Source organism: Camelus dromedarius, chromosome 2 (assembly GCF_036321535.1).
Source record: "Camelus dromedarius isolate mCamDro1 chromosome 2, mCamDro1.pat, whole genome shotgun sequence".
Lineage (NCBI taxonomy): Eukaryota > Metazoa > Chordata > Mammalia > Artiodactyla > Camelidae > Camelus > Camelus dromedarius.
In genome coordinates, this window is record NC_087437.1 from 115021048 (window position 1) to 115046650 (window position 25603).

A 25603-nucleotide genomic window follows, 5' to 3' on the forward strand; every position below is an offset into this window, starting at 1 on the left:
ATGTCAAAAGTGATGAGAATGGGGTAGCCAGTCACAGGGGGAATAAAGTGGGTTCCATTCTTCCTTATTCCTCTGGGAGGGGTCATTCCAAGGCTAGGAGGAGTGAACAGAACCGTACCCTCAGTTTCAAACCCCTTGCAGACCCAGCTCTGTGGCTCCTGTGTTTTAGCCCCAGAAGTAGTCACCACGCGTCTACCAAGGAGAGAGACTGGCATGCTGGTTTCTGAGCTGAGATGTGGGCTTAGGGGGTAGCTGTGGCCCCTGGTGCTTAAGTCCTTAGAAATGGTCTGACGGCAGGAATGAAGAGGCATAAGGCTCTGAAGAATTAACGTCTAACAAAATGAGAGTGATGAGAGGACGTTGCTCCTGAATTTAGTTCTTTCACTGTGGGGTTGTTTAAAACTGGACAAAGACCGCAGGAGTCTCAGAGAATTCCTCAGACCGTCCTGTTGTTATTGTTTTAAAAGTTACACAGCGTGTTCATTGCATGGCACAGGCGTTCTGCCATTAGCTGTGGTTTCATTTTATCCTTCCACGTCTAAGCCTTTAAAAAGGTGTATAGAACATGACAGCAATGAATCTTGGGACTGTCCTGAGACCCTTCCAGTTTTCCATGCGGTTCACGTCAGAGGTGGAGCTGCAGTACAGGAGGAGAAGGTCTAGGGGAGGTGGGTTGTCCGCTGACTCATTTCCACAGCCACCCGAGTGCACCGGCTTGGAGGATCACCAGCGCTCAGTTTTCTCCCTGACTTCTCATTCGCAGAGTTGGCTCTCTGCAACTGAACGGGCCCCGTTGTTCTATGGTAATTGTGTGAGAAGTGGGCTCTCCCCTAAACCGGATCATTTGTTACCAGGTGATGCTTTTTACACCTGAGTGTGTGTATCTGGAAATGGGGCTGACAGGCCACCCTGTTGAATTGAAGCTTCCACCCCCAGACCCCAGCCTGCTGCAGAGCAGTCGTGGGTAAATACGGCAGCCCCTCCAACTCGGGGAGGAGGAGACCTCTGAGGCATCCCCTTACCTGCACTGGGCATGCCCTCAGGGAGGGGTGGAAGGCCCTGCTCCATTCCTAGCGGTAACCTTTCTTTAAAAATTAATTTATTAACCACTACCAAATGGCTGTTTATTTAGCGTGGAGTGACCTCACTCTCACCCTGGGGTGGGGGGGACACTGCCATCAGAGCCTCAGATTGCTGGTGTCCGGCTCCCTAAAGCAGAGTGGAGGGGGCGGGTAGAGTTCGGTGGTAGAGTGTGTGCTTAGCATTCACAAGGTCCTGGGTTCAATCCTCAGAACCCCTATTAAAAATAAATAAATAAACCTAATTACACCCCCCCCAAAATTTTTTTTAAAAATGCAGAGGGTGTTTCCTTAGAGGACATTTGCATTTGCAATAGTGAGATCAGAGATTCGGGTGTGAGGCCTGCAAGAGGAGTGAACGGAAGGCTTTGGGCCAGCCAGAGTGAGAGTGGACGGGGAAGGGTGCGTGGGGAGAGGGGAGGGGGTGGTCCATCCGGGGCTGTAACTGAAGGTGAAGGCTTGAATCTGGGACCGGGTCTGCTGGGTCCTGTGCCCCATCTCATGTTGCTGAGCCGTCTCGGTGCCCATGGGGCCCTGCGGCTGGTGCCCTCAGCCGGGTAGAGGTCTGCATCGGTGGCTTATACTCAGTATCTGCTCCCCTGGGGAATGTCAGATGCTTCTGGGCTTCCTGGTGGGCTCGGCCCCACCCAGGGCTGACCAAGGTGATTCTCTTGACACCAGGCCTCTCTGTGGCCACCAAGAAGGGACCACAGGTGGGTCAAGTTGGGCCAGGCCTCTGCATGTAGACCCTCACCTGGGCCGCAGGTTGGTGTTTCCCAAGCCCTTGCTAGGCTCGTGTTCCGGGCTGCCCTTTCTAGAGCACATGGGAGCCACAGCAGGACCGGGCCAGTCTCCCCAACCCACCTGCGTCCCGGCCACCCACACAAGCTCTCTGGGTGGGGGTCCAGGTGGCCTGGGACGAGGCCTGTGGCTGCCTGATCCGGTCCCAAGGGTTTATTGAAGGACCATTGGGGCGAGACAAGGGCATCATGGGACAGTTTGCCAATCTAACCTCACTCCTGCTTTCAGAGTATGAGATAGAGAGGTCCTTCTTCCTTCGAATGAAGTGTGTCTTGGCCAAAAGAAACGCCGGCCTGACGTGCAGCGGATACAAGGTGCGTGGGCGGGAAGGGGGCAGTGGGCCTTCCTTGTGCTTTAATTTCGCTTCACATTCAAGGCCATCTGCAGGCAGGACGGCGCAGCAGGGGGGCCAAGCGCTTTTTACCGCCTAGTGGAGACTCTTCTAGTGATGCTGCTCCCGGCAGGTGTGAGAGCCAGGGTCTTACAAGGATATTCCAGGCAGGCTGGATTGCGTTGTCTGAGACCAGGAATAAACCGGGCTAAGGGTCAAATTTGACCTTGGCACCTGCAGTTCCTACTCTGCACACAGGTCAGTGCCACTGTACAGCCACCCCTAGACTTCAATGAGACTCTGCCCTCCAGGGCAGGATCCAGGGTCGGCAGCGAGTGCTCAGAGCACAGAAACGTCGCTCTTGCTCCCAGAAAGTTCGGCCAAATCCAGTGATGACAATGATGATATACATGAGTAATGACAGAGCCATTCCGAGGGCAGAGCTTCTGTCTGTGGCATCTCATTGAGTTAACTGACAGAGCAGCCCCATGAGAGGAGTGTCATTGGCCCCATTCTACAATCAAGGACAAGAGCTGAGAAGGTGCCAGCGAAGGGCACATGGGCTAAGGGGCAGAGGGGGCCTTCGAGCCCAGCCCTCGCTCCTCCAGGCCGCGTTTCTCTGCCATATGTGACCACTTGCTCTGGCTAACTCCAGAATCTAGTGGTAGGTCCCCCAAAGAGCTGTGGGCAGTATTGTACCCCAGCATCAGTAGGCCACTCCCAGACGGAAGGGCGGGTTGGGGGGAGTCCTCACTGAGCCTCCTCCCCCCTCTGACCCCTCTCTAGAACCCCCCACCCTCCCTCCGTCTGCAGTTGCTGTCTGTTCTGCCTCTGAGGAAAGAGGCCATGAGCCCATCACTCTGGAGCTCGAGGCAGATGGCAGCCTTTCTGCAGCAGAATTTGTGTAAAAGGAGGGAGCGGTGGGGTGAAGAGAGAGGGAACAGTTTTGTGCCTTTGTCCTTTGTTCTTTCTTTCTGGAATGCCCCTCCCCACCTCCTTCCCATCCCAGGGTCTGCCTTCCCCACCCCCAGCCTCTCCTCAGCCCCCATGTTTGAGCCTCACTCCCAGCTCTTCCTCTGACCTTTACCAAACTCTCTTTCCTAGTGTGGGGTATGCATTTCTTACCTGCTGTCCCCGGCTCCAAGCCTCAGACGTGGGGAGCCTCCAGCACCTCCCTGCGCCCAGTAGACGTTCTTCTGGAGACTTGGGTCTTGAGTTGTTTCTGTCACTTATTAACAGTCCCACTGTCTGATCTTAAGCAAAACCCAGCTGTCATCAGTTTCCCCATCAGTCAAATGAGAGAAGAGGCTCCAAGGATTTTAAGATTTGTTCTAGCTCTATGGATGGTGAGTGCATTCAGGAATCCTAGAGGAAAGTTTTTGAAGAGAGAACTTAAGATTTCGCTGTTCATCACTGCTATTATGATGAACATGAGCCTTTCAAGATTTTACTGACTGTAACTTGTATAAATGCTTCTGATATCGAGGCTTAAGGCTGTACAAATGTTTCTGTTTGATATTTGGAATGTGGTACATTCTCTCTTGCAAGACTCTTGGCTATAACAATCATTAGTGTTTCTAAAAAGCCACTCCGGACTTCTGCTTATTATAAGCAAGTAAAATCTTGAATTATAAATAAAGTAAATAAAGTAAAACAAGAATACACTAAAAATGAGGACTTTTTTGATCGGACTGAAAGAATTCTTCATTTTCTGGAGTGATATAGCTTGTCACATGATATAAATGTCAAGGTAACAGTTGCCAAATTCAATCCTGTTGGGAGTTGATCAGCATTAGAGTTACTGAAGTGAACATTATGGAACAAATGGTTAGCTCCTCAAAATGCCTCTGTTGTGCCGTGGAATTGCAACTTGGCCATGAGTTCAGTATGTATAAATCCATTCTATGTGAGAGAGTCTTAACTGGGGGACTTACTCGAGGACAATCAATTGCATTAAACAACACTTCTATTTTATTGTGATCTTGTTTCCTAAGAAAGAAGCCTAGTTCATTTCTTCCGAGCAGTGAATCAGGCGTCTGTCAGCATGTTGGCCCCATAGCTCAGTAGAGGGTGGGCTGGGGGGTGTTCCAGCACATTCTGGAAAGCAAGCAGGCCCAGAGCTGGCAGGAGGGGGTGCGGGTCTAACCCCTGGGCCGCCACCGGCTGACCCTGTGTCTGCTTCCCCAGGTCATCCACTGCAGTGGCTACCTGAAGATCAGGCAGTATATGCTGGACGTGTCCCTGTACGACTCGTGCTACCAGACCGTGGGGCTGGTGGCCGTGGGCCAGGCGCTGCCACCCAGCGCCATCACCGAGATCAAGCTGCACGGCAACATGTTCATGTTCAGGGCCAGCCTCGACCTCAAGCTGATATTCCTGGACTCCAGGTGAGCTTGGCAGCTGCTGCTGCAGAGTTTTGGAAGACACCGACGGTGGAGACTGATCCCTGGAAGCCACACTCTTAAACTGAAATGTGGCAAGGAAAAAGCCATAATAAGAATGGGAATGACAAAGAGATTTAGTGAAACCAGGTCAAAAATTGAAGGAATTAGTATCAATCTTAATACTCAGGGGCAGCCAGTTTCTCCAGCTTATCGGAACTGGAGCTACTTTACAAACAAATAAAACTTACTTTGTTTTATTTGTATTTTCATCATCTCACTGGAGTTGGAACTGGAAATCTGTGTTGTAGGCAAACGTTGCCTTTTTGGAAGGCGCACGACGTCAGGGTTCTGCCGCGTATCTCTGTCAAGTTGGTAGGACTTTAAAACAAACAGAAAGTTTCCACTCTGAGTCGTGTGTGTGTTGTGGGAAGGCTTCCAACTCAGGCTGGCGGGAAGCCGGGCTCTGACGGTCACCGCGGGGCTGAGGCAGCCAGCAGAGGTGGCCCTCGTGGAGAGGGGAAGGTGTGACCACAGCTCAGCAGGCCTCCCCTGCTGGAGTCTGGGCTGGGGGCGCAGCTCTGGCTGACAGACAGGGCGAAACTGCAGTGTCCCCAGAGCTGCCTGCCACTTGACAATGCCCAGCAACACAAGAATCTCTTTTCAGAGAGAGACAGAGGCACAGGTTTGCTGGTTCACTGGGGTTCAGGAAAGCCCGCGGTTGGGAGGGGGTGCGTGTGCGTCCCCTAGGGCAGGCTGCTGGCCCGCAGGGCCTCTTTGGGCTTGGAGATTTTCGCCCATTCCACTTGCCACAAGGCTGTTAGGAAAGATGAAACTTGCTAATAGCCGTGAAGCATTGGTAAAAGCGAGAGAGAAGCTTGATGTGCCTGCAAGGTGAGTCATTTTGCTTTTTGGCCATTTATTTATTTATTTATTTTTATCGAAGTACAATTACCATATGTCAATTTCTGGTGTACAGCACAATGTCCCATACATATATTCATTTTCATATTTTTTTCCATTAAAGGTTATTACAAGATATTGAGCATACTTTCTTGTGCTATACAAAAGAATTTTTTTTTTTTTTTTGCTTTTTGGGCTTTTAGAGTCCTTGGCCGTATAGACAGGAATAAGTGTTCAGAGACCCCGCTCCTGGCTTTTGTGTGTAGCTGAGCTTTCTGGGAAGAAAAAGTTACATTTTTTTTTTCCTGTCTGTCCTGAAACTAGGATTTATTGATTCTCTTATTTTTTACCCACTTTTTACTCTTTAAATTTGTGGAGGGGAAGGTATAGGTATAGTTTAGTGGTAGAGTGTGGTGTGCTTAGCATGCACAAGGTCCTTGGTTCAATCCCCAGCACCTCCATTAAAAAGTAAATAAATAAATCTAATTACCTCTCCCACCAAAAAACAAAAGTTGTGGTAAAATATACACAACATAAAGTTGATCATTTTTTTCATAGACGGTCAATGTAATTTATCACTTAGTGTGTGTCTACAATGGTATAATGCTGTCATTTTCAATACATTAACTAATTTAACCCCTATGACAGTCCTGAAGGGGCAACATTATTATGTCCAATTTTTTAGATGAAGAAACTGAATCTTGGAGGGGATGAGAAAACTTACCGATGGTCAAACAGCTAGTAAGTAATAGCGTCCTGGCCAGGGCACGGTGCTAGCGCACCTACATGTGCAGTATGTGGAACTGTTTTCTCCGTTCTCTAGATTGAAACACTGAGACTTTAGAGAGAGTTTAGGTATCTCGCCCTGGGCCAAAGATAAGTGGTTGGCATTATTGAGTTTCCAACCCGGGTCTCCCTTCAAAGACTTTGTATTTTCTCCTGGATTATAAAATTGACCATTAACTATTTATGAAGGAAAACTAAACTTACCTGGTTAGGGGTGGGAGGTGAAGAACAAGCCTTAGTTCATCGTGACTGCGTCTCAGAACCGTTCAGAGGTAGAGAGGTGACGGGGTTGGCCCTCCAAGGTCGTTCTATGCTCCCAGCAAGTCCAGGCAAAGAGGAAACATTACTCCTCAGGGGAAGGACGCCGGCACCTCGCAGAGGGCCAGACACCGCCCAGCGACAAGCACTGTTACCCTGTGGTAGAGACAGAGGCATCTGCAATGGGGCGAGCTGCCCCAGAGCCTGGGCGTGTGGAAGAAGCCGCCACACACAGGGCAAGGGGGAGAGAGCGGTTCTTCCAGACTTGGGAGCCAATTCTAAAAGCCAACTTTTAGCAAGAAAACCCAGTGTCCAAGTTCATTGTTTCCGAAATTGGGGAGGATATAATTTCCCCCTCGTTTTGTCTCCTAGTTTTCCCTTGACCATCCCTGGAGAAGCCTCTGAGGCTTGGTTAAGCCTCTAGAAGAGGGAAGAGGGGCGTCTCCCCAAGAGAGAGTTTTCAGGTCTTCTTGAGTTGTTCAACCCACACTGCTTTGAAACATGACAGGCAAATGGAAGGTTACAGAAGAAGGTACGCGAGGTTAGCTCAGGGGCCAGCTTGCTCCCGAAGGGCGCGTCGGATGTGGGTTTTCCCAAATGCCAGCCTTCCTCTATTTCGGGCCATACCCCCGAGGTGAGCCACCTTGAGGAAGACTTCCTGTCTCTACAGAAGACCAAGAAGTTTCTCCCTGCTAAGTACCAGGAAGCTTTGAGGTTTTTCTGAATCCCAGTCATATAGGAGGTGCTTAAGGGGGTCAGAAACATGCTGGAGAACTCTTCACTCTCTGGCCTTCAGGGGGCTGCAGCTCTGTGGTCTCTAAAAGGCCGCTGGGCCGGGGGCAGGGGAGCTGGCCCGGTACTAGGGGGTCAGCAGAATAGCCCAGCGGGGTGACATCAATGCCTACATCCAAACCCCAGAGGCCACTGTGAGGGGTTGACCTGAAACCCAGCAGCCCCAAGTCACAGGGCCAGCATGGTGGGCCTGGCCCAGCATAATCCCAGACAAAACTGAACTCGGCATAACCCGAAGTTTGGTTCAGAAAGGTTTTGTGGTATTTCACTTTGAAACTGTAGCTGGTGCTTTTGCTAAGGATGGGTGAACCCAGCGATGTTTGGGGTTTGGCAAATCCCTCTGACAGGTCTTCAGACACTAGAGGGTTGGAAAAAACCAAGAGGGCGTGCTGCCAACCCTTCCCTTTCCCTTTAATTTTTAAAGCCAGTGTGTACTTTGATGAGAAACTTAATACATGTGTTTCTGATTCATTTACACGTTCGGGGCTGTTGTTCTGAAACTTTACGTCCAGAGGGTCTGGGAAGCCTCTTTCATCCCCACACCATAGAGATGCCTGGTTTTCTCTTTGGGGGGAAGCCAGACGTCTCAGTTTTCCTGCCACACAGAGTTAGGCTCCGACGGGGCCTGAAGTTCTAGGTGGCCCTTGGACAGGTCCCCCGAGCCCTGACAGGCTCTGGCCTGTGCAAATTCCCTTACTACCCACCTCGAGCCCCGGCTCCTTCCTGCCTTGGAGGAACACCATGGAAATGTGTACACCAAATAGTGAGTGATTCCAGGGAAATATGAGGCTCACAGAGATTTACGACCCGAAGCCCGTGCAGAACTCAACAGAAAGGGGAGCGGGTTAGGGAATGAAAGCGAGGTCGGGTTTCCCCCATTTAATTTACAGCTAACGTTTCAGACCCGGGCCAGCAGAGCCCCCAGTCCTGGCCGTCCTCAGCCCCCACCAACATCTCGCCATAGCCTCACTTGCTTGGGGATCCCCGCTTGTCCCCCTCTTTCATCTGTTCCTGAGTATCTGTCACCAAGATGTTCAGGCCACCTCCTTCCTCCAGGGGCACGGTCCCCAGTGCAGTTGCCCAGAGCCTGGGAAGTGATACCACGGCCACATGCAATTTTCACCTACAGGCTAGTGATGATGCAGACTTGGATGCTGAGAGCCACTTTTCTTCAAAGAGCTGAAGTGGGAAATTAATATGTCTGGGGCTGGATGAGAACAAAAGGGGGTTAACAGCATATAAGCCATTACCAGGAGGATGCTTCCATTTCCACAGTGAGCTTAAGGCTTACTTTCTAGTCACAACGGCTTTGGGTGTTATTATACTATTTTCTGGAGGCTTTAAACAGTCCTTCACTGATAAGAGGCTGAAACGTCTCCAGCCATTCCCTAAATCCCATCCGTAGGAATCACCCAATCGTAGCATCATCCTGGGAACAGCTATACCAGGAAGCAGTGTGGAACGGAGGCTTCCAGGCTCACGCACATGAGAGACAGAATGTGGAACCAACTGAAGTGTCCATCGTCAGGTGAACAGATAAATAAAATGTGGTCTCTACATAGAAGAGAATATTATTCAGTCATAAAAAGGAGTGACATTCTGCTACTGCAAGTTAGAGCGTGAATGAACCTTGAAACATGTTAAGTGAGAGAAGCCAGACACAAAAGGTCAGATACTGTATCATTCCACTTGGATGAAATACCCAGAACAGATGAATTCACAAAGGTAGAAACTGGAATAGAGGTTGCCAGGGGCTTGCAGGGAGGGAATGGGGAATTATTGCTTAATGGGTAGAGTTTCTGATCGGGGTGATGAAAAAGTTCTAGAAATGTAAGTGTGATGGTCATACAATACTTAAAAATGGTTAAAATGCTCCAGTACCTCATTAAAAATAAATAAGTAAATCTAATTACCTCCCTCCAAAAAACGAACAAACAAAAATAGTTAAAATATTGAATTTTATGTTGCACATATTTTACCACAATAATTTTTTAAAGGTTCACATAGGACTACCCCCCCCCCAAATCCTCAGTGAGTGGGCTCTTTCTCACCTCGGCAACTTCTCCCAGTGTCAGTCTCAACGTTCCCTCCCCAGATAAGCTTCCCCTTGAAAAGGGGTAAAATTTTAAGCCATCCCAAACCTTCTAGCCATGGTTTCAGAAGGCCATTCCAGCTCGAGTGTGAGATCCTGCACTGGGTAGGAGTTCAAAGATTTTCTTCTGGTAAAAAAGATCATTCTGTGTTTCCAAAATCAACATTCCCCCAGCCCTGAGCCTTTTAGCACTTGATTTATTGGCGAAACCAGTATTAGTTTAAATGAAAGACAATCTGCAGAGCGATGTAACTCACGGAGCCTCGGTCCTCCCCCAGGGTGACCGAGCTGACAGGCTACGAGCCGCAGGACCTGATTGAGAAGACCCTCTACCATCACGTGCATGGCTGTGATGTGTTCCACCTCCGCTACGCGCACCACCTCCGTGAGTACTGCGCTCACCATGCTCACCTCGCTGGGAGCCGTGACAGCGGTGGGAGGGTGGGGGCGGCATCGAGGACAGAGTGGGGACAGTATCCCTCATTTGGTATAATAATTCTCTATTGTGTACACGGGACTCTTAGACATAAGCATGTCTCCATGCACCCCTTGATTTCAGCACGGCTACTCACGTTCAGTTCCCAAACATCCAGTGAAACTCTGGCAGGTGTGGGATGGTATGGAAGTTCTGCTTTTGGAACGTAAATTTCTCCATGACTTTGGACACCAGGTGTACCAGGCCCTAGTTTAAGTGATTAAATACATTGCCAACCCAGTGAGGGAGAGTTTCATGTTCATGATTCTCCTTTCACTGTGAAGGGTCCTGAGGTTCAGAGAGGTTAAGCCACTTGCCCATGGTCACACAGCAAAGAGGTGACATAGCCGGGAGCTGAATCCAAGCAACGATTGGCCTCCAACCACTGTCCATCATCTAGCTGGGAAGCTCAGGGAGACCACAGGTTTCTAGAATGGGAGAAGTCCACGCGGAAAGAGAAAACAAACAGTATTTCATTTGCACTGGAGGCAATTTGGGGAACATCTGGATGCGAGGGTCGGGGCTCTAGTCACTGAAATATTTAAAGAAGTAACACTTTTCTTCTAAAATCCAAATTGAGGCATCAGATAATTGGGATGGAGTAGAACACCTCATCCTCCCGCGGTCCAGTCCCGCCACTCCAATGGCCAGTCCAGGGGTGCTGGTTAATGGGGTGCAGAGGGCTAGGGGAGCCAGGCCTTCTGCAGTGCAGCCCAGAGGGCACGATCTCTGTTCTTGCTTTGGGTTGACAAAGAGGCATCAGAGGACAAGTTGCTGGTGTCGGTTGGGGGTCAACGGCGGGTCCAGGGCCTGCTCCATCCTTGGCCACGTCATATGCCTGGCCGTTCGGTGTCAACTGGGACCCAGTCAGCACCGAACGGCCAGGGTGTCGCCCTTCTCTCCTCCCAAGTCACTAAGGGCAGAGACCTGTGACGACCGGGACATTGGCTGGGCAGACGCTGTCGGCTTCTTCCTGCTCCTTGAAATTCACAACAGCGTGAAAAGGCTCCGCACATGGAGAGACGTGGAGTTATGAGCAGCCTTCTATTTCTTTCTTTAAAAATGGTCAAATCATGATCATCCTTGTCCTTCCCGTAGCCCGGCTTGGTAGGAAGCAGGTGCCTAGTGTCTGGACGAGTTCCGTAGGTCAGCGTCACTGATATGGGAGCTCAAAATTCTCCTTCTGCCTACGGGGTAGGAAGTGTCCATTACAGAATTAGATCTTCGGAGACTTGATCGGGCAGGTGGTAGTGGGAACCGAGGGCAGTATGTGCTCTGGAGTGAGCAGAGCAACTGGGAGACGGAAGAGGCGTCTGCTGGAGGGCATGCACCATGGAACAGTCTAGAGGGAAGGACAGGCGGGAGGCAGGGGAGCAAATGGCAGGGTTCACACCTCCTCACCTCCCTGCTACTGTCTGTCAGGGTGTCAGAGGGGAAGCCCCAGCCCTGAGGGTCCCAGCCCCGTCCCTGAGGCTGGAGCCTCACCAGCAGAGGGGTTGAAAGCAAACCCTTGACTTACATGAAGGAAGAGTCATTTTTCAAAGTGGGGCTGCGGCACAAGAAATGAGGCCACTAAGTGCGGAGAAAGGAAACTTACAGAATTAAAAGTCTTTGTTTTAAACACCATTTTTCATCTCTCGGACTGCCTGGCTAATAGAAGGGAGGAGGATTTTTTTCCCAAGGGAAATAAATTCCATTTGTAATTTGAAAATGAAGGCCACAGTGATGGCCAGTGGGAGGCTCCTGTGTCCCTGACACGAACCATGTGCTTTTCACGTATGGAATCTGAGGGCAGCTGGGCCCAGTGAGCCAGGTAAGGCTGGGAGGTTGGAGAGACTTGTGAGCAGGACCAGAGCCCAGGCCATTCAGCAATTCCCACCACCTGATGAGTCTTAAACTTGTCCTCCAGGAGCCTCCATCTTCCTGAGCGCATCCAACTTAACAACGAGGGAGGCTATTGGAGAGGTCTCCTGCAGTTTACGTGATGAGCCGGGTAAGGCTGGGAGGTTGGAGAGACTTGTGAGCAGGACCAGAGCCCAGGCCATTCAGCAATTCCCACCACCTGATGAGTCTTAAACTTGTCCTCCAGGAGCCTCCATCTTCCTGAGCGCATCCAACTTAACAACGAGGGAGGCTACTGGAGAGGTCTTCTGCAGTTTACGTGATGAGTTCGCCCTGCTTCACATGGAGTGGAAATTTACAGACATTGCGATTATCCGAAGGGACCCAGAGAGGGAAGGGGCACATGGGCTTCCAAGGGACACTCAGAAAAGGCACAGTGTTTACAAATCAGAGGGAGCACAGCTTTCTCTGCCAAATGGGCTAGAATTGGTCAAAGAAAACAGAAAAAATTAGTATCAACAGTGATCACTGCTGTGCTGTGACTCCACCTTCACCGTGGCCCAGAAACCACCACAGGGACAGGAGGCACAGAGCACACGGCAGCCAGGCCAGGGGTAGGGCGGGCGTGGCCTCAGACCCTCCGTGCGCCCACCAGCTTTCCCTCAAGCCAGCCAGAAACAGCTGGGGCTCCGACCCACACACCAGGCAGGACTGGGTCTCCCAGAGCTCATGCCTTGGCTCCAGCCTTGGAACCACTTTCCAACGTCCCCTTAGGGCAGCTGAGACACTAACCTGAACATTACTTCCCCTCCAGCTGGAACTTTCTGCTCAAGAAAAGGAAGACAGTCAACAACCAGAGTGAGGGGATGGAGGCAGGTCTTCAGGGCGTGGAACCCAGGCGATTTTGAAACCTCTCTGTCGTGTGGTCCCTGGGGCCTCACTCTCCTTCTGGGGCACAGAACTGAGGGGTCAACTCCCAGCTTCTCATTCCTGACTTAGAAGGTCAGATGCATCACTTCAATATGTGACTTTTTGGTCCCGTCACCTGCTGCTTCGGTGGCTGACAGCAGGGCTCAGGGGCCTGGCCGACCTGCCCGCCCTCCAGGCTCTGCACGGATCCACAGAGCGGCCCCTGGTGACCTGGGACTCAAGTCCTTCACTCCGGCCACAGCGGGAGCTGCCCGGGAGCCACCCCTGCTGCTTCCCTTTGGCCCCCACCAACTGCCGCGGCTGGAGGTGGCCGGCGGCTCCAGCCACCCGCCCTCTGGGCCCCGCAGGCCTCCAAGGCCCCAGCAAGAGCCTCCTGCTCCTGTGAGACTTACACACGAGTCTGTCAGCCCAGGAGGAAAACCAACCACTGCCAACCCCAGGATGGAAGGGAGGTCACTGTCTGATTTCCCCAGGCCATGCTTTCTCCACACCGGTGTCCACAACCCAGGCGCCGGGCGCCGGGTGACCTGCTGCGCTGGAGGCCCACTTGGACGGAGGGAAGCGGTGGGTCAAGAGGACCATAGACGGCCAAATGGTTTCCACACGTTCTTCAAAATACTATCCTAACCAGGAGCAGAAGTCCGCAGGGTCCGAAGAAAGCACAGCCCCTAAAGAGAGGGAATTCAACACGGTCCAGGAAGTGAGAAGCAGCGTGGTCTCAGGGAGCAGAGGCCCCCGGAGGCAGCCCGGCAGCCTTCCCAGCCGGCACGCCAAGTCGGGCCCTGCCAGGGCTCTCCCCAGAACCTTCTGTGAGGAAAGGTGCACACGGGATCCTCTAGGGAATGTCTCTGACCCCCCAGGCCGGCTCACTGCTTCACAGCATGTGGTGGCTCATTGCCTCGCGGTGGCTGAGGGAAGGCCTGCTGAGTGTGGGCCCAGCACAGTAGGACAGTCACACGGCCCCAGGGGAACAGGCCCTCCAGCTGGGGCCTGCCACCCTGTCTCCCTGTTTTCTTTGTGAAGCTTTTGGGAGACTCCTGTGCTGGCAGAGTGGGGCTTGACTTGTGGGTCCTAGGGATGCACAGAGAGCCAGCCTGGTGCTCAGGTCGGACAGGGGAAATTTGAAGATGTGTGTCAAGGGACACTGGGCAGATTTCTTGTGGACACTGTGTTTTGGAAGATCCACGATGTCTGCATGGCTGTTCATCCAAAGGAGTGGAGGGTTCCACCTAGTTCTCTAGGTGGGCCCCGGTCCAGAGTAGGACAAACCCAAATCCCAAAGAGAATGTGTCCAACTATCAAAACATTTCAATGTCACAGAAGGGTTTCAAAGCCTGAATATGTCTGCAAATTTCAAGCAATAACTGATGCAGACCCATGGAAAACACACTCTAGACATACAGGAGTCACAAACTCAAATGCTTACAGGGCCATGAATATATGCGTGGGTGATGATGGGGCTGTAGGGAGTGGTGGAGCTTGTGGCTCACTGGAGAACACGTGACCATCCAAAGGCATTCTGAGTAAGAGCAACACCATGCCACTGACAGAGGACATCGGTGGATGTGTGTGGTCCATGGGATGTCAGCCTTCATCCACTCTATAGCACAGCTGTGGAACAGGGACAAAGGTCTCAAAATAGAAGATGCGCTTGAAAGAAGTTTCCACTGTGAGGAGTTTTGCTGGACGTTACAGGGAGCCTGGCATCACTGCTGGCCTCGCTTGCCTCTGGGCTGGAAATGGACGATGGAGTTTAATTCATATGCAGATCCTTTTGGATGCTGCCCTCTGAGCAGAGTCTGGAGGTAGAAGCAGCTTTGTCTTGCAGACGAAGGTATGGGAGCTTGCACGCATTAAAGGGAACCCATGAGCAGTGAAATAGGAAATACTCTAGAAAGCGCTGTACTATCTACACATCGCCCTGCTCCCCAGAAGCAGTTTTGGACATTTTTAGCCGTGACCGGATGGGTCGCGCTGAGCGCATCTTCTGTGGTCAGCATCACCTCGCAGACGTCGCACAGCGTAGCCCTGTGGAAGTTCTTCCCCAAGAAAGCGCTTCTCTCTTCCCTGGGTTTTCTAGATCTTCTTACCAACCAAACTGCTTCTGGCAGCAGGTGTAGAGCAGCGGTGTGTGTGGGGCACCTCACTCCCCAAAGGACCACGTGGCTTGTCTTCAGTCTCACCACCAACACGCTCTCTGAGGCCCCTCCTGGCAGAGGAGACAAGAGCCAGGAGGAGTACAGGGATCACACTGGCCATTTGTCCCCCTGGGGGGTGGTTTAGGTTCCTGTTGGGGCCGTAACCAAATACCACCAGCTAGGGGTCTTGGAACAACAGAAATGCAGCCACGTGGATGGACTCGGAGGGCACTGTGCTAAGTGAAGTAAGTCAGACAGAGAGAGACAAATACCAGATGTTGCCACTTATATGTGGAATCTTAAAAAAAGACACAAATGAACTTATTTACAACACATAGACTCACAGACATAGAAAATAAATTTATGTTTAGCAGGGGAGGCTGGGAGGGTGGAGGGATAAATTGGGAGTTTGGAATTAGCAGATACACACTACTATATACAAAATAGAGAAATGACAAGGTCCTCCCGTATAGCACAGGGAACTACATTCAGTATCTTGTAGTAACAGATAATGAAAAAGGATCTGAAAACAACAACAGAAATGTGCTGTCTTATAGCCGGTCGCCGGGCGGAAGGCCCGCATCAAGGTGTGGGTGGGCCAGGCTCCAACGGCGCATCTGGGGCCGCCGGCATTCCTTGGCTTGTGGCTGCAAATCCAGCCTCCGCGTCCATCTCTCTCCATGTTTCTGTGTCTTCTCCTTTTCTGTCTCTTACAGGGATATGTGTCATTAAATTCAGTGCCCACCCTAATCCAGAATGATTGCACCTTGAGATCCTTAACTTAGTTACATCTACAAAGACCCTTTTCCCAAAGACTGTCACACTCACAGGTTTCTAGGGGTTAGAACTTAGAACATGTCTTTTGAGGGGACACCTTTCAACCCACAATAAGCATTTTTAGGTGTCCTTTTCAGCTCTTAAAATTCAAAACAGAAATGGGAATTACACTTGAGGCCAGTTTACTTTCCTTCCAGCGGCTGGCTCGTTGACATGGCTATGCCTCCAGGAAAAATTCTGGGACCAGGAGGAATTCTGGAGGAATTAGGAAGGCCACCGTTTTTCTGGATAGTAATTCTGTGGAACTAGAAGTTCCATCCCATAGTGGCCTTGGAAAACCGTGCCCAGGAGCTCTCCTCTGGCGTGGAGGCCCCTGCTGTTGGAGACACTGGGGTGCAGAGGGAGGTGCAGGGGGCAGGGCCTTTGCCCCCAGCAGCTCACGGTTCAGGGGACATGTCCTCCCTGCCGCTGCCCGCCACCACCATAAGCAGGGCCTTGCTTCACAGCACTCTAGCCTGGGATCATTTCAGACAGCTAATCAAGTTCGACAGACTGGACAGGGAGCTGGAGCAAACCAAGAATGTTGTGACTAAGTGTCTAGGATTTCAATTTGGATTGATATGTTGATTGTCGCCGTGGGTCACAGAGAAGAAGAAAAAAAAGTCTATGTCTGTTTTTGGTCTCTGTATCTAAGCCTCATTCATCATAGCAGAATCAGGAAAGGTCGGAGATAATAAAATCTCCACAGCTTCTGCTGTTTGAACGCTAAGACAAAACACTCGGGATAAACTGGCTTCACTGTATCCGGCTTGAGATAATAATGGAGAGGTTTCAGGAATATTGTGATTTCCAGGGTTTTTTTGGGGGGGTGGTGTGGAGAATTAGGTTTATTTATTTTTTGATGGAGGTGCTGCAGATTGAACCCAGCACCTCGTGCATGCTGAGCGCACACTCTACCACTGAGCTACACCCTCCCCCTGGGAACACGGTGAGAAATAAGGGGAAGTGTAAGTACAAAAGAAGAAAAAGGAAAACACTACCGTCATGTTCCCGGGGGACTTACAGACACTGCAAGGAGTAGATTAGCCAGCATTGCCTGTTGTCCCTTCATTATTTTTGAGATAAAATTCACGCATATAATATGTAATATAACACAATATAAAATTCATCATTACTATCAGTTTCATCTAATCCCAGAAGACTGTCTTCATCCCAAGTAGAAGCCTGGTGTCCATTAGCCGTCACACCCAGCCCCCCTCACCCTCCAGCCCCAGGCAAGCATGAATCTGCTTTCTGTCACAAGGGATGTGCCTGTTCTGGACACTTTACATCAGTGGAATCATGTGATATTCATTCCTTTTAAAATGTCTGCAGAGTTGAGGGATGGTATCTAACTTGGAGATAAACAAATGAGTTAAACATTTGTTTATGATGGGCATTTATTCTTTGGTGAATTGTTTATTCTTGTCTTTTGCCCACATTACTTTTAGGTCATCGTGTTTTTATTAATCTAGATGTACTCTTTATATATTAAGGCTACTAATTCCTCAGCGAGCACATTTGCAGCCATTTTTCTTCTGCACGGGAGCATTTTGCTATAGGTGTTAAAGTGGATGATGAAGAGACACCCTCAAAGTGAGAAGAAGCCACAAAAGGCAGTGGAGAGCCCAGGAGGGTTTGGGCGGAGGGCAAGGGGGCTCTGGCTGGTACTACAAGATGAAGGCAGAGTTTCCCCGTCTGTGAGCTTCCCAGGGTTTCCTTCAGTGTCAGCTGGTTGCCAACACAGACCAGCCCCTTTGGCCATCTCCCCAAACCCCTGGGAAGGCTGCTAGTTAGGTCTTTGGGGCCAGCCCTGCCTTGAGAAGCAGGAGTGTCCTGCCAGTGACCTGGGCAGGCATGGGCGCCTTTTTAGGCTTGCGCTGGCCTCCCCCTCCCTGGGGAAGGTTAGCTCTGGCTTTCTTCTCTCCACTGCCCACCTGAAGCTTCTGGTCCTTTTCTCCCTCCAGGCCTCCTCCGTCCCAGCTCCCCTGAAGGCCCTAAAGAGGGGGTCGGTGTGGCTTAGGTGCCTCTGGAGGCTTTGGAAGCAGGCTGCCCAGCCGTCCGGAGTTTGCACCCCTGCATGGAAGACAGGCCCACAGTCCCGGTTCTCAGAAGTGTCCATCAGATGTTCACAGCGTCTCCCACGTGAACAAAATAGGAAACACATGGGCCGGGGAAAGCTAGGGTTACTGGGGAGAGATAGAAATGGCCACAGAGTAACAACGGGCTTCACTGTGGAGACGCACGCGTTCTGGGGAACAGCAAACGGTGGCAACAATCTGACACTTAGCTGAAGGCACTTAACTTACTGTTTTGTTGAAATAACTGCATCACTCCTCCCGCCCCTTGAGCAGAGGTTCGGGGATTAGAACACATCGGTGGTGTTTTGTAAACTCAAAAGCAAAACCAGTTCTATCACTCTGCCAGGTGCCAGTGTTGTGTGGGGACTGATTGCTTCTCCCAGGGAAAGCGGTGACTATAATTAAATGAGAGTTCCTCACAGGGGAGGGGAGAGCCGACTCCGTGGACCCCAGGGAACTGTAGGCAAAACTCTTGCCTGTGTGTTTGTGGCGTGCGGACAGGCCCGCAGCTTCCTGCGGAGAAGCCCCGCCCTTCGTCAGGTTCTCCAAGGTGGAGGAAGGTCCACCAGGGTCAAGGTCATCAGCAGGGGGCAGCCTCCCCCAGCAGGGCCTGCTAACTGTCCCTTGGGATTCATGTCACCTTGTGCTTGCAGTGCTGGTGAAGGGCCAGGTCACCACCAAGTACTACCGGCTGCTGTCCAAGCTGGGCGGCTGGGTGTGGGTGCAGAGCTACGCCACCGTCGTGCACAACAGCCGCTCGTCCCGGCCCCACTGCATCGTGAGTGTCAATTATGTCCTCACGTAAGTCAGACGTATTTGTTTCTCTCCTTGCTCTCTTCTTCTCCCCGTCCCTCGTCAGATTGCTCCCATGAACACCATCTCTCTCTCTCTCTCTCTCGCTCTCTCTTTCTGGAACTGTTCATTTGTCTCCTGTTTTGTTTTATTGAACATGCTGGTTGTTTGGGAGGGTCCAACCTGCTTGTACACGCAGCTTTGAGGGCCAGGTGTTAGGCAGCGTTGGGGACACAGCCAGGAGTGTCCCGCCCCCGGTGTGGCTTAGGATGGGACCACACAGCCCGGGTGAGGGGTGAGGGCGGGCGGGGGACGCCCCCCACCTTGAACAGGATGGAGAGGGATGCACATCCCGGACCAAGATTACAAACTGACACTCTCTGTGCCCACAAAATTTGGGTCATCCTGCGTGCTCCTGCCGTTTGAGGAAGAAGCTACCTCCCAGCTTTTCCCTTGTCTTCCTATATAGCCTGTTGTAAATGGTGGTGAGTACTGAGTGCCTTTAAAACCCCAGAAGGTCAAGTTCAGTCCTAAATACTTTTAAGACCATTAGAAGCAGCAGGACAGAGGTCTACCTCGGGTCATATATTACTCTCCTCCCACCATGGCTGTTGTATGTTAAATCACTTTGCACCCAGCTCTGGCCCTGGACTTGGGACCCTTGCAGATCCCCCAAGCCCCACCCTGAACAGGACCCTCGCGTGCGTTCTGTTGCAGTGAGGATTCAGGCTCCCTCTTCTTTCATAGAATGATGGACAGGTTCCTGGGGAAGTGGGTGGCAGGGGAGGGGTTTTGTTTGTATTTTGGTTTTTTTAGGGATAGAGTGATTTTAGCAAAGCTGCAGGGGACCCTTAACGAGTCTTCCTCGGCACACAGGTGTGGGCTGAGGCTGGGACTTTGGGTAACGCCCCCTCTCCCATGAATTTGACCTGCCCAGTTGGCTCTTTAGGGCAGAAATGGGTCCCTGATGTGGAAGTGGACAAGGCCGGAAGCCAGGCTCCTGGACCCTCAAGGCTCCCCACTCACACCTCCCCGGGGCTAAACGGAAAAGCGGCTGGGCCACAGACACTCAGTGATCAGTGGTGTTTCTGCCTTTTCCTTTTTGCCCTGACACCCTTCCTACTGGCGTATTGCGTCCCCAGGAAATATGTTTGGGGCCTTGTGGGATGGGAGAGCTACACTGTGCTCCCTCGACTCCTGCCAAATGACACTCACCTCGCTCAGCATTCGCCGGGTCTTCGAGCCTGGGGCTGCGGTGTGGCTTTTATAACGAGGGTGAGCCGTCCCTCAAAGTCCATCCACGTTGACCTCAGTGAAATGACACAGTGGAGCTTTGCCAACGAGCTCGCCCAGGGGATGGTCCCAGGGAAGCCATCCTTCCTCGCAGCCCGCGAACATGACCTGTCCCCTCCTTGCTCCTCAGGGATATTGAATACAAGGAACTGCAGTTGTCCCTGGACCAGGTGTCCACGTCCAAGTCCCAGGACTCCTGGAGGACCGCCTTGTCTACCTCACAAGAAACTAGGAAATTAGCTAAACCCAAAAATACGAAGATGAAGACAAAGCTGAGAACAAACCCTTACCCTCCACAGGTAACTCACACCACCTGCAGGGGTTGGGGCACCTGGGCACCTTAAGGAACGTCAGGCCTCTGACTGCACAGCGGGGGTTGGAGGGTCTCCCTGCCCAGAAGGTTTCCTGTGGAGCGATGCAAAGTCCCTCTGGGATGTCTTGGCCTGAGGAAGGCAAGCAAAGCTAACATCCAGGTGGACAAGTCAGGTCTAGGAAACAGAGGATTCAGTTGGGAAGGCTGATCAGCTGCTGGAATCCACGTAAACGTGGCTCAGCACAGTGATGCCTTGTGTTTCTCTAGCATTTTGTTTTTAAGGGAAACTTTCCCTCTCTTTTTAAGAGTCGTTTGCAAGCTCTCAGAAACAGCAAGTGGGTATCTGGTGCGTTGTCACTCGGGGCGAGGAGATCTCTTTCCACCCAGGGGGTGGGTCCCTGGGGTGCCATCTGCCGGGCACCTGTCCCCAGTGGGACCTTGAGGCAGAGGCCAGGGTGGGTCCAGCCCTGGGATGGGGCGGGCACTACAGCATCGGAAGGCAGTTTGCTGCCGGCCCCTCTGTGGGCCCTTCATCCGTCTTCTCTGCTCTGCAGCAATACAGCTCGTTCCAAATGGACAAACTGGAATGCGGCCAGCTCGGAAGCTGGAGAGCCAGCCCCCCCGCCAGCGCCCCAGCGCCCCCAGAACAGCAGCTCCATTCAGAAGGCAGCGACCTCCTGTATGCCCCATCCTACAGCCTGCCCTTCTCCTACCATTACGGACCCTTCCCTCTGGACTCTCACGTCTTCAGCAGCAAAAAGCCAATGCTGCCAGCCAAGTTTGGGCAGCCCCAAGGATCCCCGTGCGAGGTGGCACGCTTTCTGCTGAGCACACTGCCAGCCGGCGGCGAGTGCCAGTGGCACTATGCCAACCCCCTAGTGCCGAGCAGCCCGTCTCCAGCTAAGAGCCTTTCCGAGCCGCCGGTGAACACGGCTCGGCACGGCCTGGTGCCAAACTACGAAGGTGGGTCCTGTTTGCATGAGGGGAGGGGGCAGGGCTGGGACCAGCGGCGGTGGTGGTCCTGGGTGGCAGATGGAAAAAGAATCCTCCCACTTGGGGCCGAGGCTTTCCCTTTTCTCTGCTGCTGAGTGGGAACTGCGATGCTTTCCTGCTCTCACTGCAAGCGCTTCCCGGGAGTGAAAAAAGCTGGGTGACTGAGTCGGGTGGGCCTTGTGGGCACCAGGGACAGCGGAGAAGGCAGAGGGAACCAGGTGTTCGGCCACCCACCATAAAAATCCTGGTCCTGTTTGCTCCCCCCAAGGGAGTCAGAATGATTTTCCTATGTACTGAGAACCCCCAGCTGTCGTTATTTTATAAGATTACTTTCTACTCCACCCAGAGATGAATATGGGACACTACTGGTTTTCTTCCCACACCTGTTTTCAAAGTGTGGAAAACAGTGGTGGAAAATCACAGGCTGAGGGACAGAACTGCCACTCACCCTCCCAGGGCAAATAACACCCCCCAGGACTCAGTTTTTTCATCTGTAAAACAGGATTATAAGCCATGTCAGTTGCCTACAGCAGGGCTTGGCACGCAGACAGGAATGGCCTTCCATCCAGCTTCTCCCGGTGGCAGGCAAGCAGAGGTCCTCCGTGGAGGTGCCAGCGACTGCCCCAGGCCCGGACAGATTCCTGTTTGCTCAATGGGACAACCCCCAGGCAGAGGGTAGACGGTGGGAGTTGTGGGTCGGCTGTAAGAGGTGTGTTCCTGTTTTATCCAGGAACTGTCGCTCAGAATGTAGACCAGGTTTGTGCAAATGTCCTGCAGGGACCACTAAATGCCGGGTGAATGTTACAAGCCCCAGAAAAGAGTCACCTGCTTAAAGAGGAGAGCCCCTTGGAGTCCCCATCCCCCACCTAACTTTCTCTCTTTGGAGGCGGGTGGGGCTCTGCTGCTCCCTGAGATGCCTTGCTGATCTCTTGCTCTGTGCTGTGACTGCCTTTACAAGGCTTTGACATACACTTTGTCTTCAAATATGACAAGAGGGCTAGATCCCAGGAGAAATCTAACCTGGAGATTACCAGGACATGTTTTTCAAAAGTAGCAGTTTAAAAAAGAACATACCAGCCACCAGGGAGAACATACTAGCAACCAGGGCCGTGCAGTCCTGCCTTCTGGCCGCAGCCAGCCCCGGGAGCCACCGATTTCTCAGATTTGGATCCCCAATACCCATCAGTGCATTGGGTCCCTCGAATAACCAAGGAAGGGATTTCTCGCACAGCCAAGGGAAGAAAAACAAAGCAAAGGGTTTTGGTAACAGCTGAAAATATTACCTACTTGAGATTGACTTGAAAGAATTATTTTTCTTTGTGTGTGGAAGTTGACCAATGAGATAACACAGTATTTGATTTTTTTAAATTGCTGTTTTGAAAGTGAAAGAGGTTAATAACCACTTCATTTGTCAGACGCTTGGTAAAAAAATGGACCAAAGGTGCTAATTGGGGGCAATTTGTGATCGACTTCCTAGCCTTTTTGATATTAAAGGAAGACAAAGGATGGCTTAAGGTTAAAAAGAGGCGGGGGCTGGGGGGGACTAATTGATTGCAGACATCTAATTAGTGAGGGTGGTTATTACTTTAATTATGACAGTACTAAAGGGAGCAGGGTGATTACCACTCTGCCCTCCTCATAGAGGGATAAGCAAAAAAGATCAGGGCAGACTGGGACCACCTAACACGAGGGCCATGGAAGCCTCTACACTGTCCAATATGGTGGCCACCAGCCCCGAGGGGCCAGTGCGATGAGATGTGCCCGGAGCATCTGCACTGCAGTTCGAAGACAGAAACAAGGAATACACTACCTCCATGCTTTTTATATTGATTCCTATTGAAATGCTATTTCAGCTATGTTGCATTAAATTAAGTATCTTACTAACATTTACTCCACCTGTTTCTCTTCACTCTTTCCTGCGGCTGCTAGAACATTTCATCTTGCATCTTGCGATTGGACAGCGCGGGTCCGGGACGCAGGCGGGGAAGGGGCGAGGGCGGCTGCGGAGGTCGAGCGCGCGGGCGGCGCGGGTGGTGGGCGGCCCAGGGGTGGTGGCGGCCCCCAGCCCCCTCGGGTGGGTGATGCTTTGGGCAGGTCCCCTTCCTCCCCCTAGCTGGCGTCTAACGTGTCGCCTGTCCCCGCAGCGCCCGCCGCCGCCGCCGCCGCCGCGCGCAGGTTCGGCGAGGACACCGCGCCGCCGCCGCCGCCGAGCTTCCCGAGCTGCGGCCACTACCGCGAGGAGCCGGCGCTGGGCCCGGCCAAGGTCGCCCGCCAGGCCACCCGGGACGGGGCGCGCCTGGCGCTGGCCCGCGCGGCTCCCGAGTGCTGCGCGCCACCGGCCCCCGAGCCCCCGGGCGCGCCGGCGCAGCTGCCCTTCGTGCTGCTCAACTACCACCGCGTGCTGGCCCGGCGCGGGCCGCTGGGGGGCGCTGCGCCCGCCGCCTCGGCCCTCGCCTGCGGCCCCGGCGCCCCCGAGGCGGCGGCCGGCGCGCTGCGGCCCCGGCCCCCAGGCCCCGCCGCCGCCTCGCCGCCGGGCGCGCCCCTGCCGCACTACCTGGGCGCCTCGGTCATCATCACCAACGGCAGGTGACCCGCCCGGGCCGGACCGCGGGGTCCTGGGCCGACCCCGCCTCGCGCAGGGCTGCCTGCGGGGAGAAGCCATAGGCCAGCCTCTTCGGCTCCCACTTCGCCAAGTCCAGCCGAGTCAGGAGGGGCGAGCTGTATATGCACGATTTAAATTAATTTATACAGAGACAACTATTTTAATAGAACTCTGCCGCCGACTTTAGATTTGTACCGTAGATGCCATAAACGCCGGTGTAGAGGACGGAGACACGGCGATGCTGGGGAGACGTGACCGCCCGACCTTCGTTCTCCGAGAGCCAGGTTTTCCGAAAGGGGTAGCTGAGCGTCCCCGACGTCCCACGTGTGGCCTCCACTACTCTGTCTTTGGGGGGACTTGGTTTCCTGGCGCCCCTTGCCTTGTCCCCGATGCTCGGTAACAGTCCCTCCGGGGGATTGAAGGAGCCCTCCGCTTTAAGGAGGAGAACCCGCGCTGATACAGCCAGCTATGCCGGCGGGTGGCCGGCCGGGAGACGGGAAGCCTCCGGTACTCAGAGCCCGTTTGGATTCTTCAGTCAAGGCTGAATGTGATGATTGAAGCCCCGTGAATTTTGGACAACTCCGCTGTCTTTAAAAGTCATTCATAAGTCTCATTAAAAGTCGTTTTTATTTAACCCTTTCTTTAATACGAAAATCAACAAGCCGAGACCAAGGGGGTGGACGTGGGTGTGCTCCACAAGGCACGAGCTCTTACTGCCTCCTAACCCCTGTGAACTCTTGATACCACCAAGAATAGCACCTTCAGAATATATGGAACAGGCATTAAATGCAAAAATCTATATAGCCAGATATTTTATGAGAATGACATGTGGATGATTGAGATGCCCAATGGATTGGCTGCCCCACCGAGTTTGATGACAAGGCAGAATCTCTCTGGCCCACACCTGCAATTCCCTAGGCTCGTGTTTGCTACAAGTAGTGCTAATAAAGTTAGTTAAATTGCATGTGCAATATGGAAAATTGTCAATGGACTGTGCCTCGTGGAAGAAAACATGCTAAAGGGATGTAATGAAAATGATGTATACATTGTCTTCAGCATTTTCTGCATTTTATACAGGGCAAGAAAACTCCCTATGAACATGTCATGTGTGTAACAGGTAAACAAATCTTTTTATAAAGCACCAGCAGTGTTTTTAAAATAAACTTCCATTAATTTCCATTTTATTTTTATACTTTGCTTCAAGATTTCACCATTTAAAAATCCTACAATGGCTCTGAAGTGGATCAGTGTATTGAACCAGCCACCATCTTTCAATCTGCTGCACACTGAACACTCCATCATTTTCTGCTTTTTCAAAGACGGTTTACTTTTAGGAAACTATACCCACCTTTCTGAGTGGAAAGGTTTTTCATAAATGTCTTTTAAGTGTCTGTTCTAGAATCAAAGTTCACCTATATCAGCTGTTCTCAAAATGTGAAATGATCTGTTGCCAAGCCAGTATCACTATGAGGACCTGCCTCGTCCCCTAACACGGTGTAAGTTTGCCTTACCTTACAATTTGCAAATTTAGGAACGTGTGTCTTGCAGTAAAGAGGCAGAGTCGTAAGAATTGAATGCATACACGTCTACGCTGCACTTAGCCATACGTCATGAGCAGCTTTTTGGGAGTGTGTGCACACAGAAACTAAGCCTGGGGTATTATTTTTATGCTGACAAGACCCGTAACTAAACCATGATTCCTGGACGGTGCAGGTTTGATGAACAAGAGGATATCCCCTGACATTTTCCAATAAAGTACCATAAAAGCTTTTGTGTTGACCTTGTTATTAGCCATTGGTTTGGGGGGGGGGGGTGCTGTACACAGTAAATACAAAGCATGAAGGCTTTCAGAGCAGTTTAAGATCAAAGGTTACTGTTAGGAAAGAAGACCGTTATAGATTTATA

At 51.9% G+C, this 25603-nt stretch overlaps 1 protein-coding gene across 1 annotated transcript in view; it reads left to right on the plus strand.

The window, feature by feature from the left end:
• SIM2 (SIM bHLH transcription factor 2) overlaps positions 1-25469 on the plus strand; it is a 45612-nt gene extending 20143 nt beyond the window's left edge. The window contains exons 5-11 of the mRNA XM_064475825.1: positions 2109-2194; positions 4399-4598; positions 9702-9808; positions 18359-18506; positions 19921-20089; positions 20658-21066; positions 23241-25469. Coding sequence (XP_064331895.1) covers positions 2109-2194; positions 4399-4598; positions 9702-9808; positions 18359-18506; positions 19921-20089; positions 20658-21066; positions 23241-23686 — 1565 coding nt within the window. The 3' untranslated portion in view covers positions 23687-25469. The remainder of the gene's footprint in view (positions 1-2108; positions 2195-4398; positions 4599-9701; positions 9809-18358; positions 18507-19920; positions 20090-20657; positions 21067-23240) is intronic.
• The last annotated feature ends 134 nt before the right edge of the window (positions 25470-25603 follow it).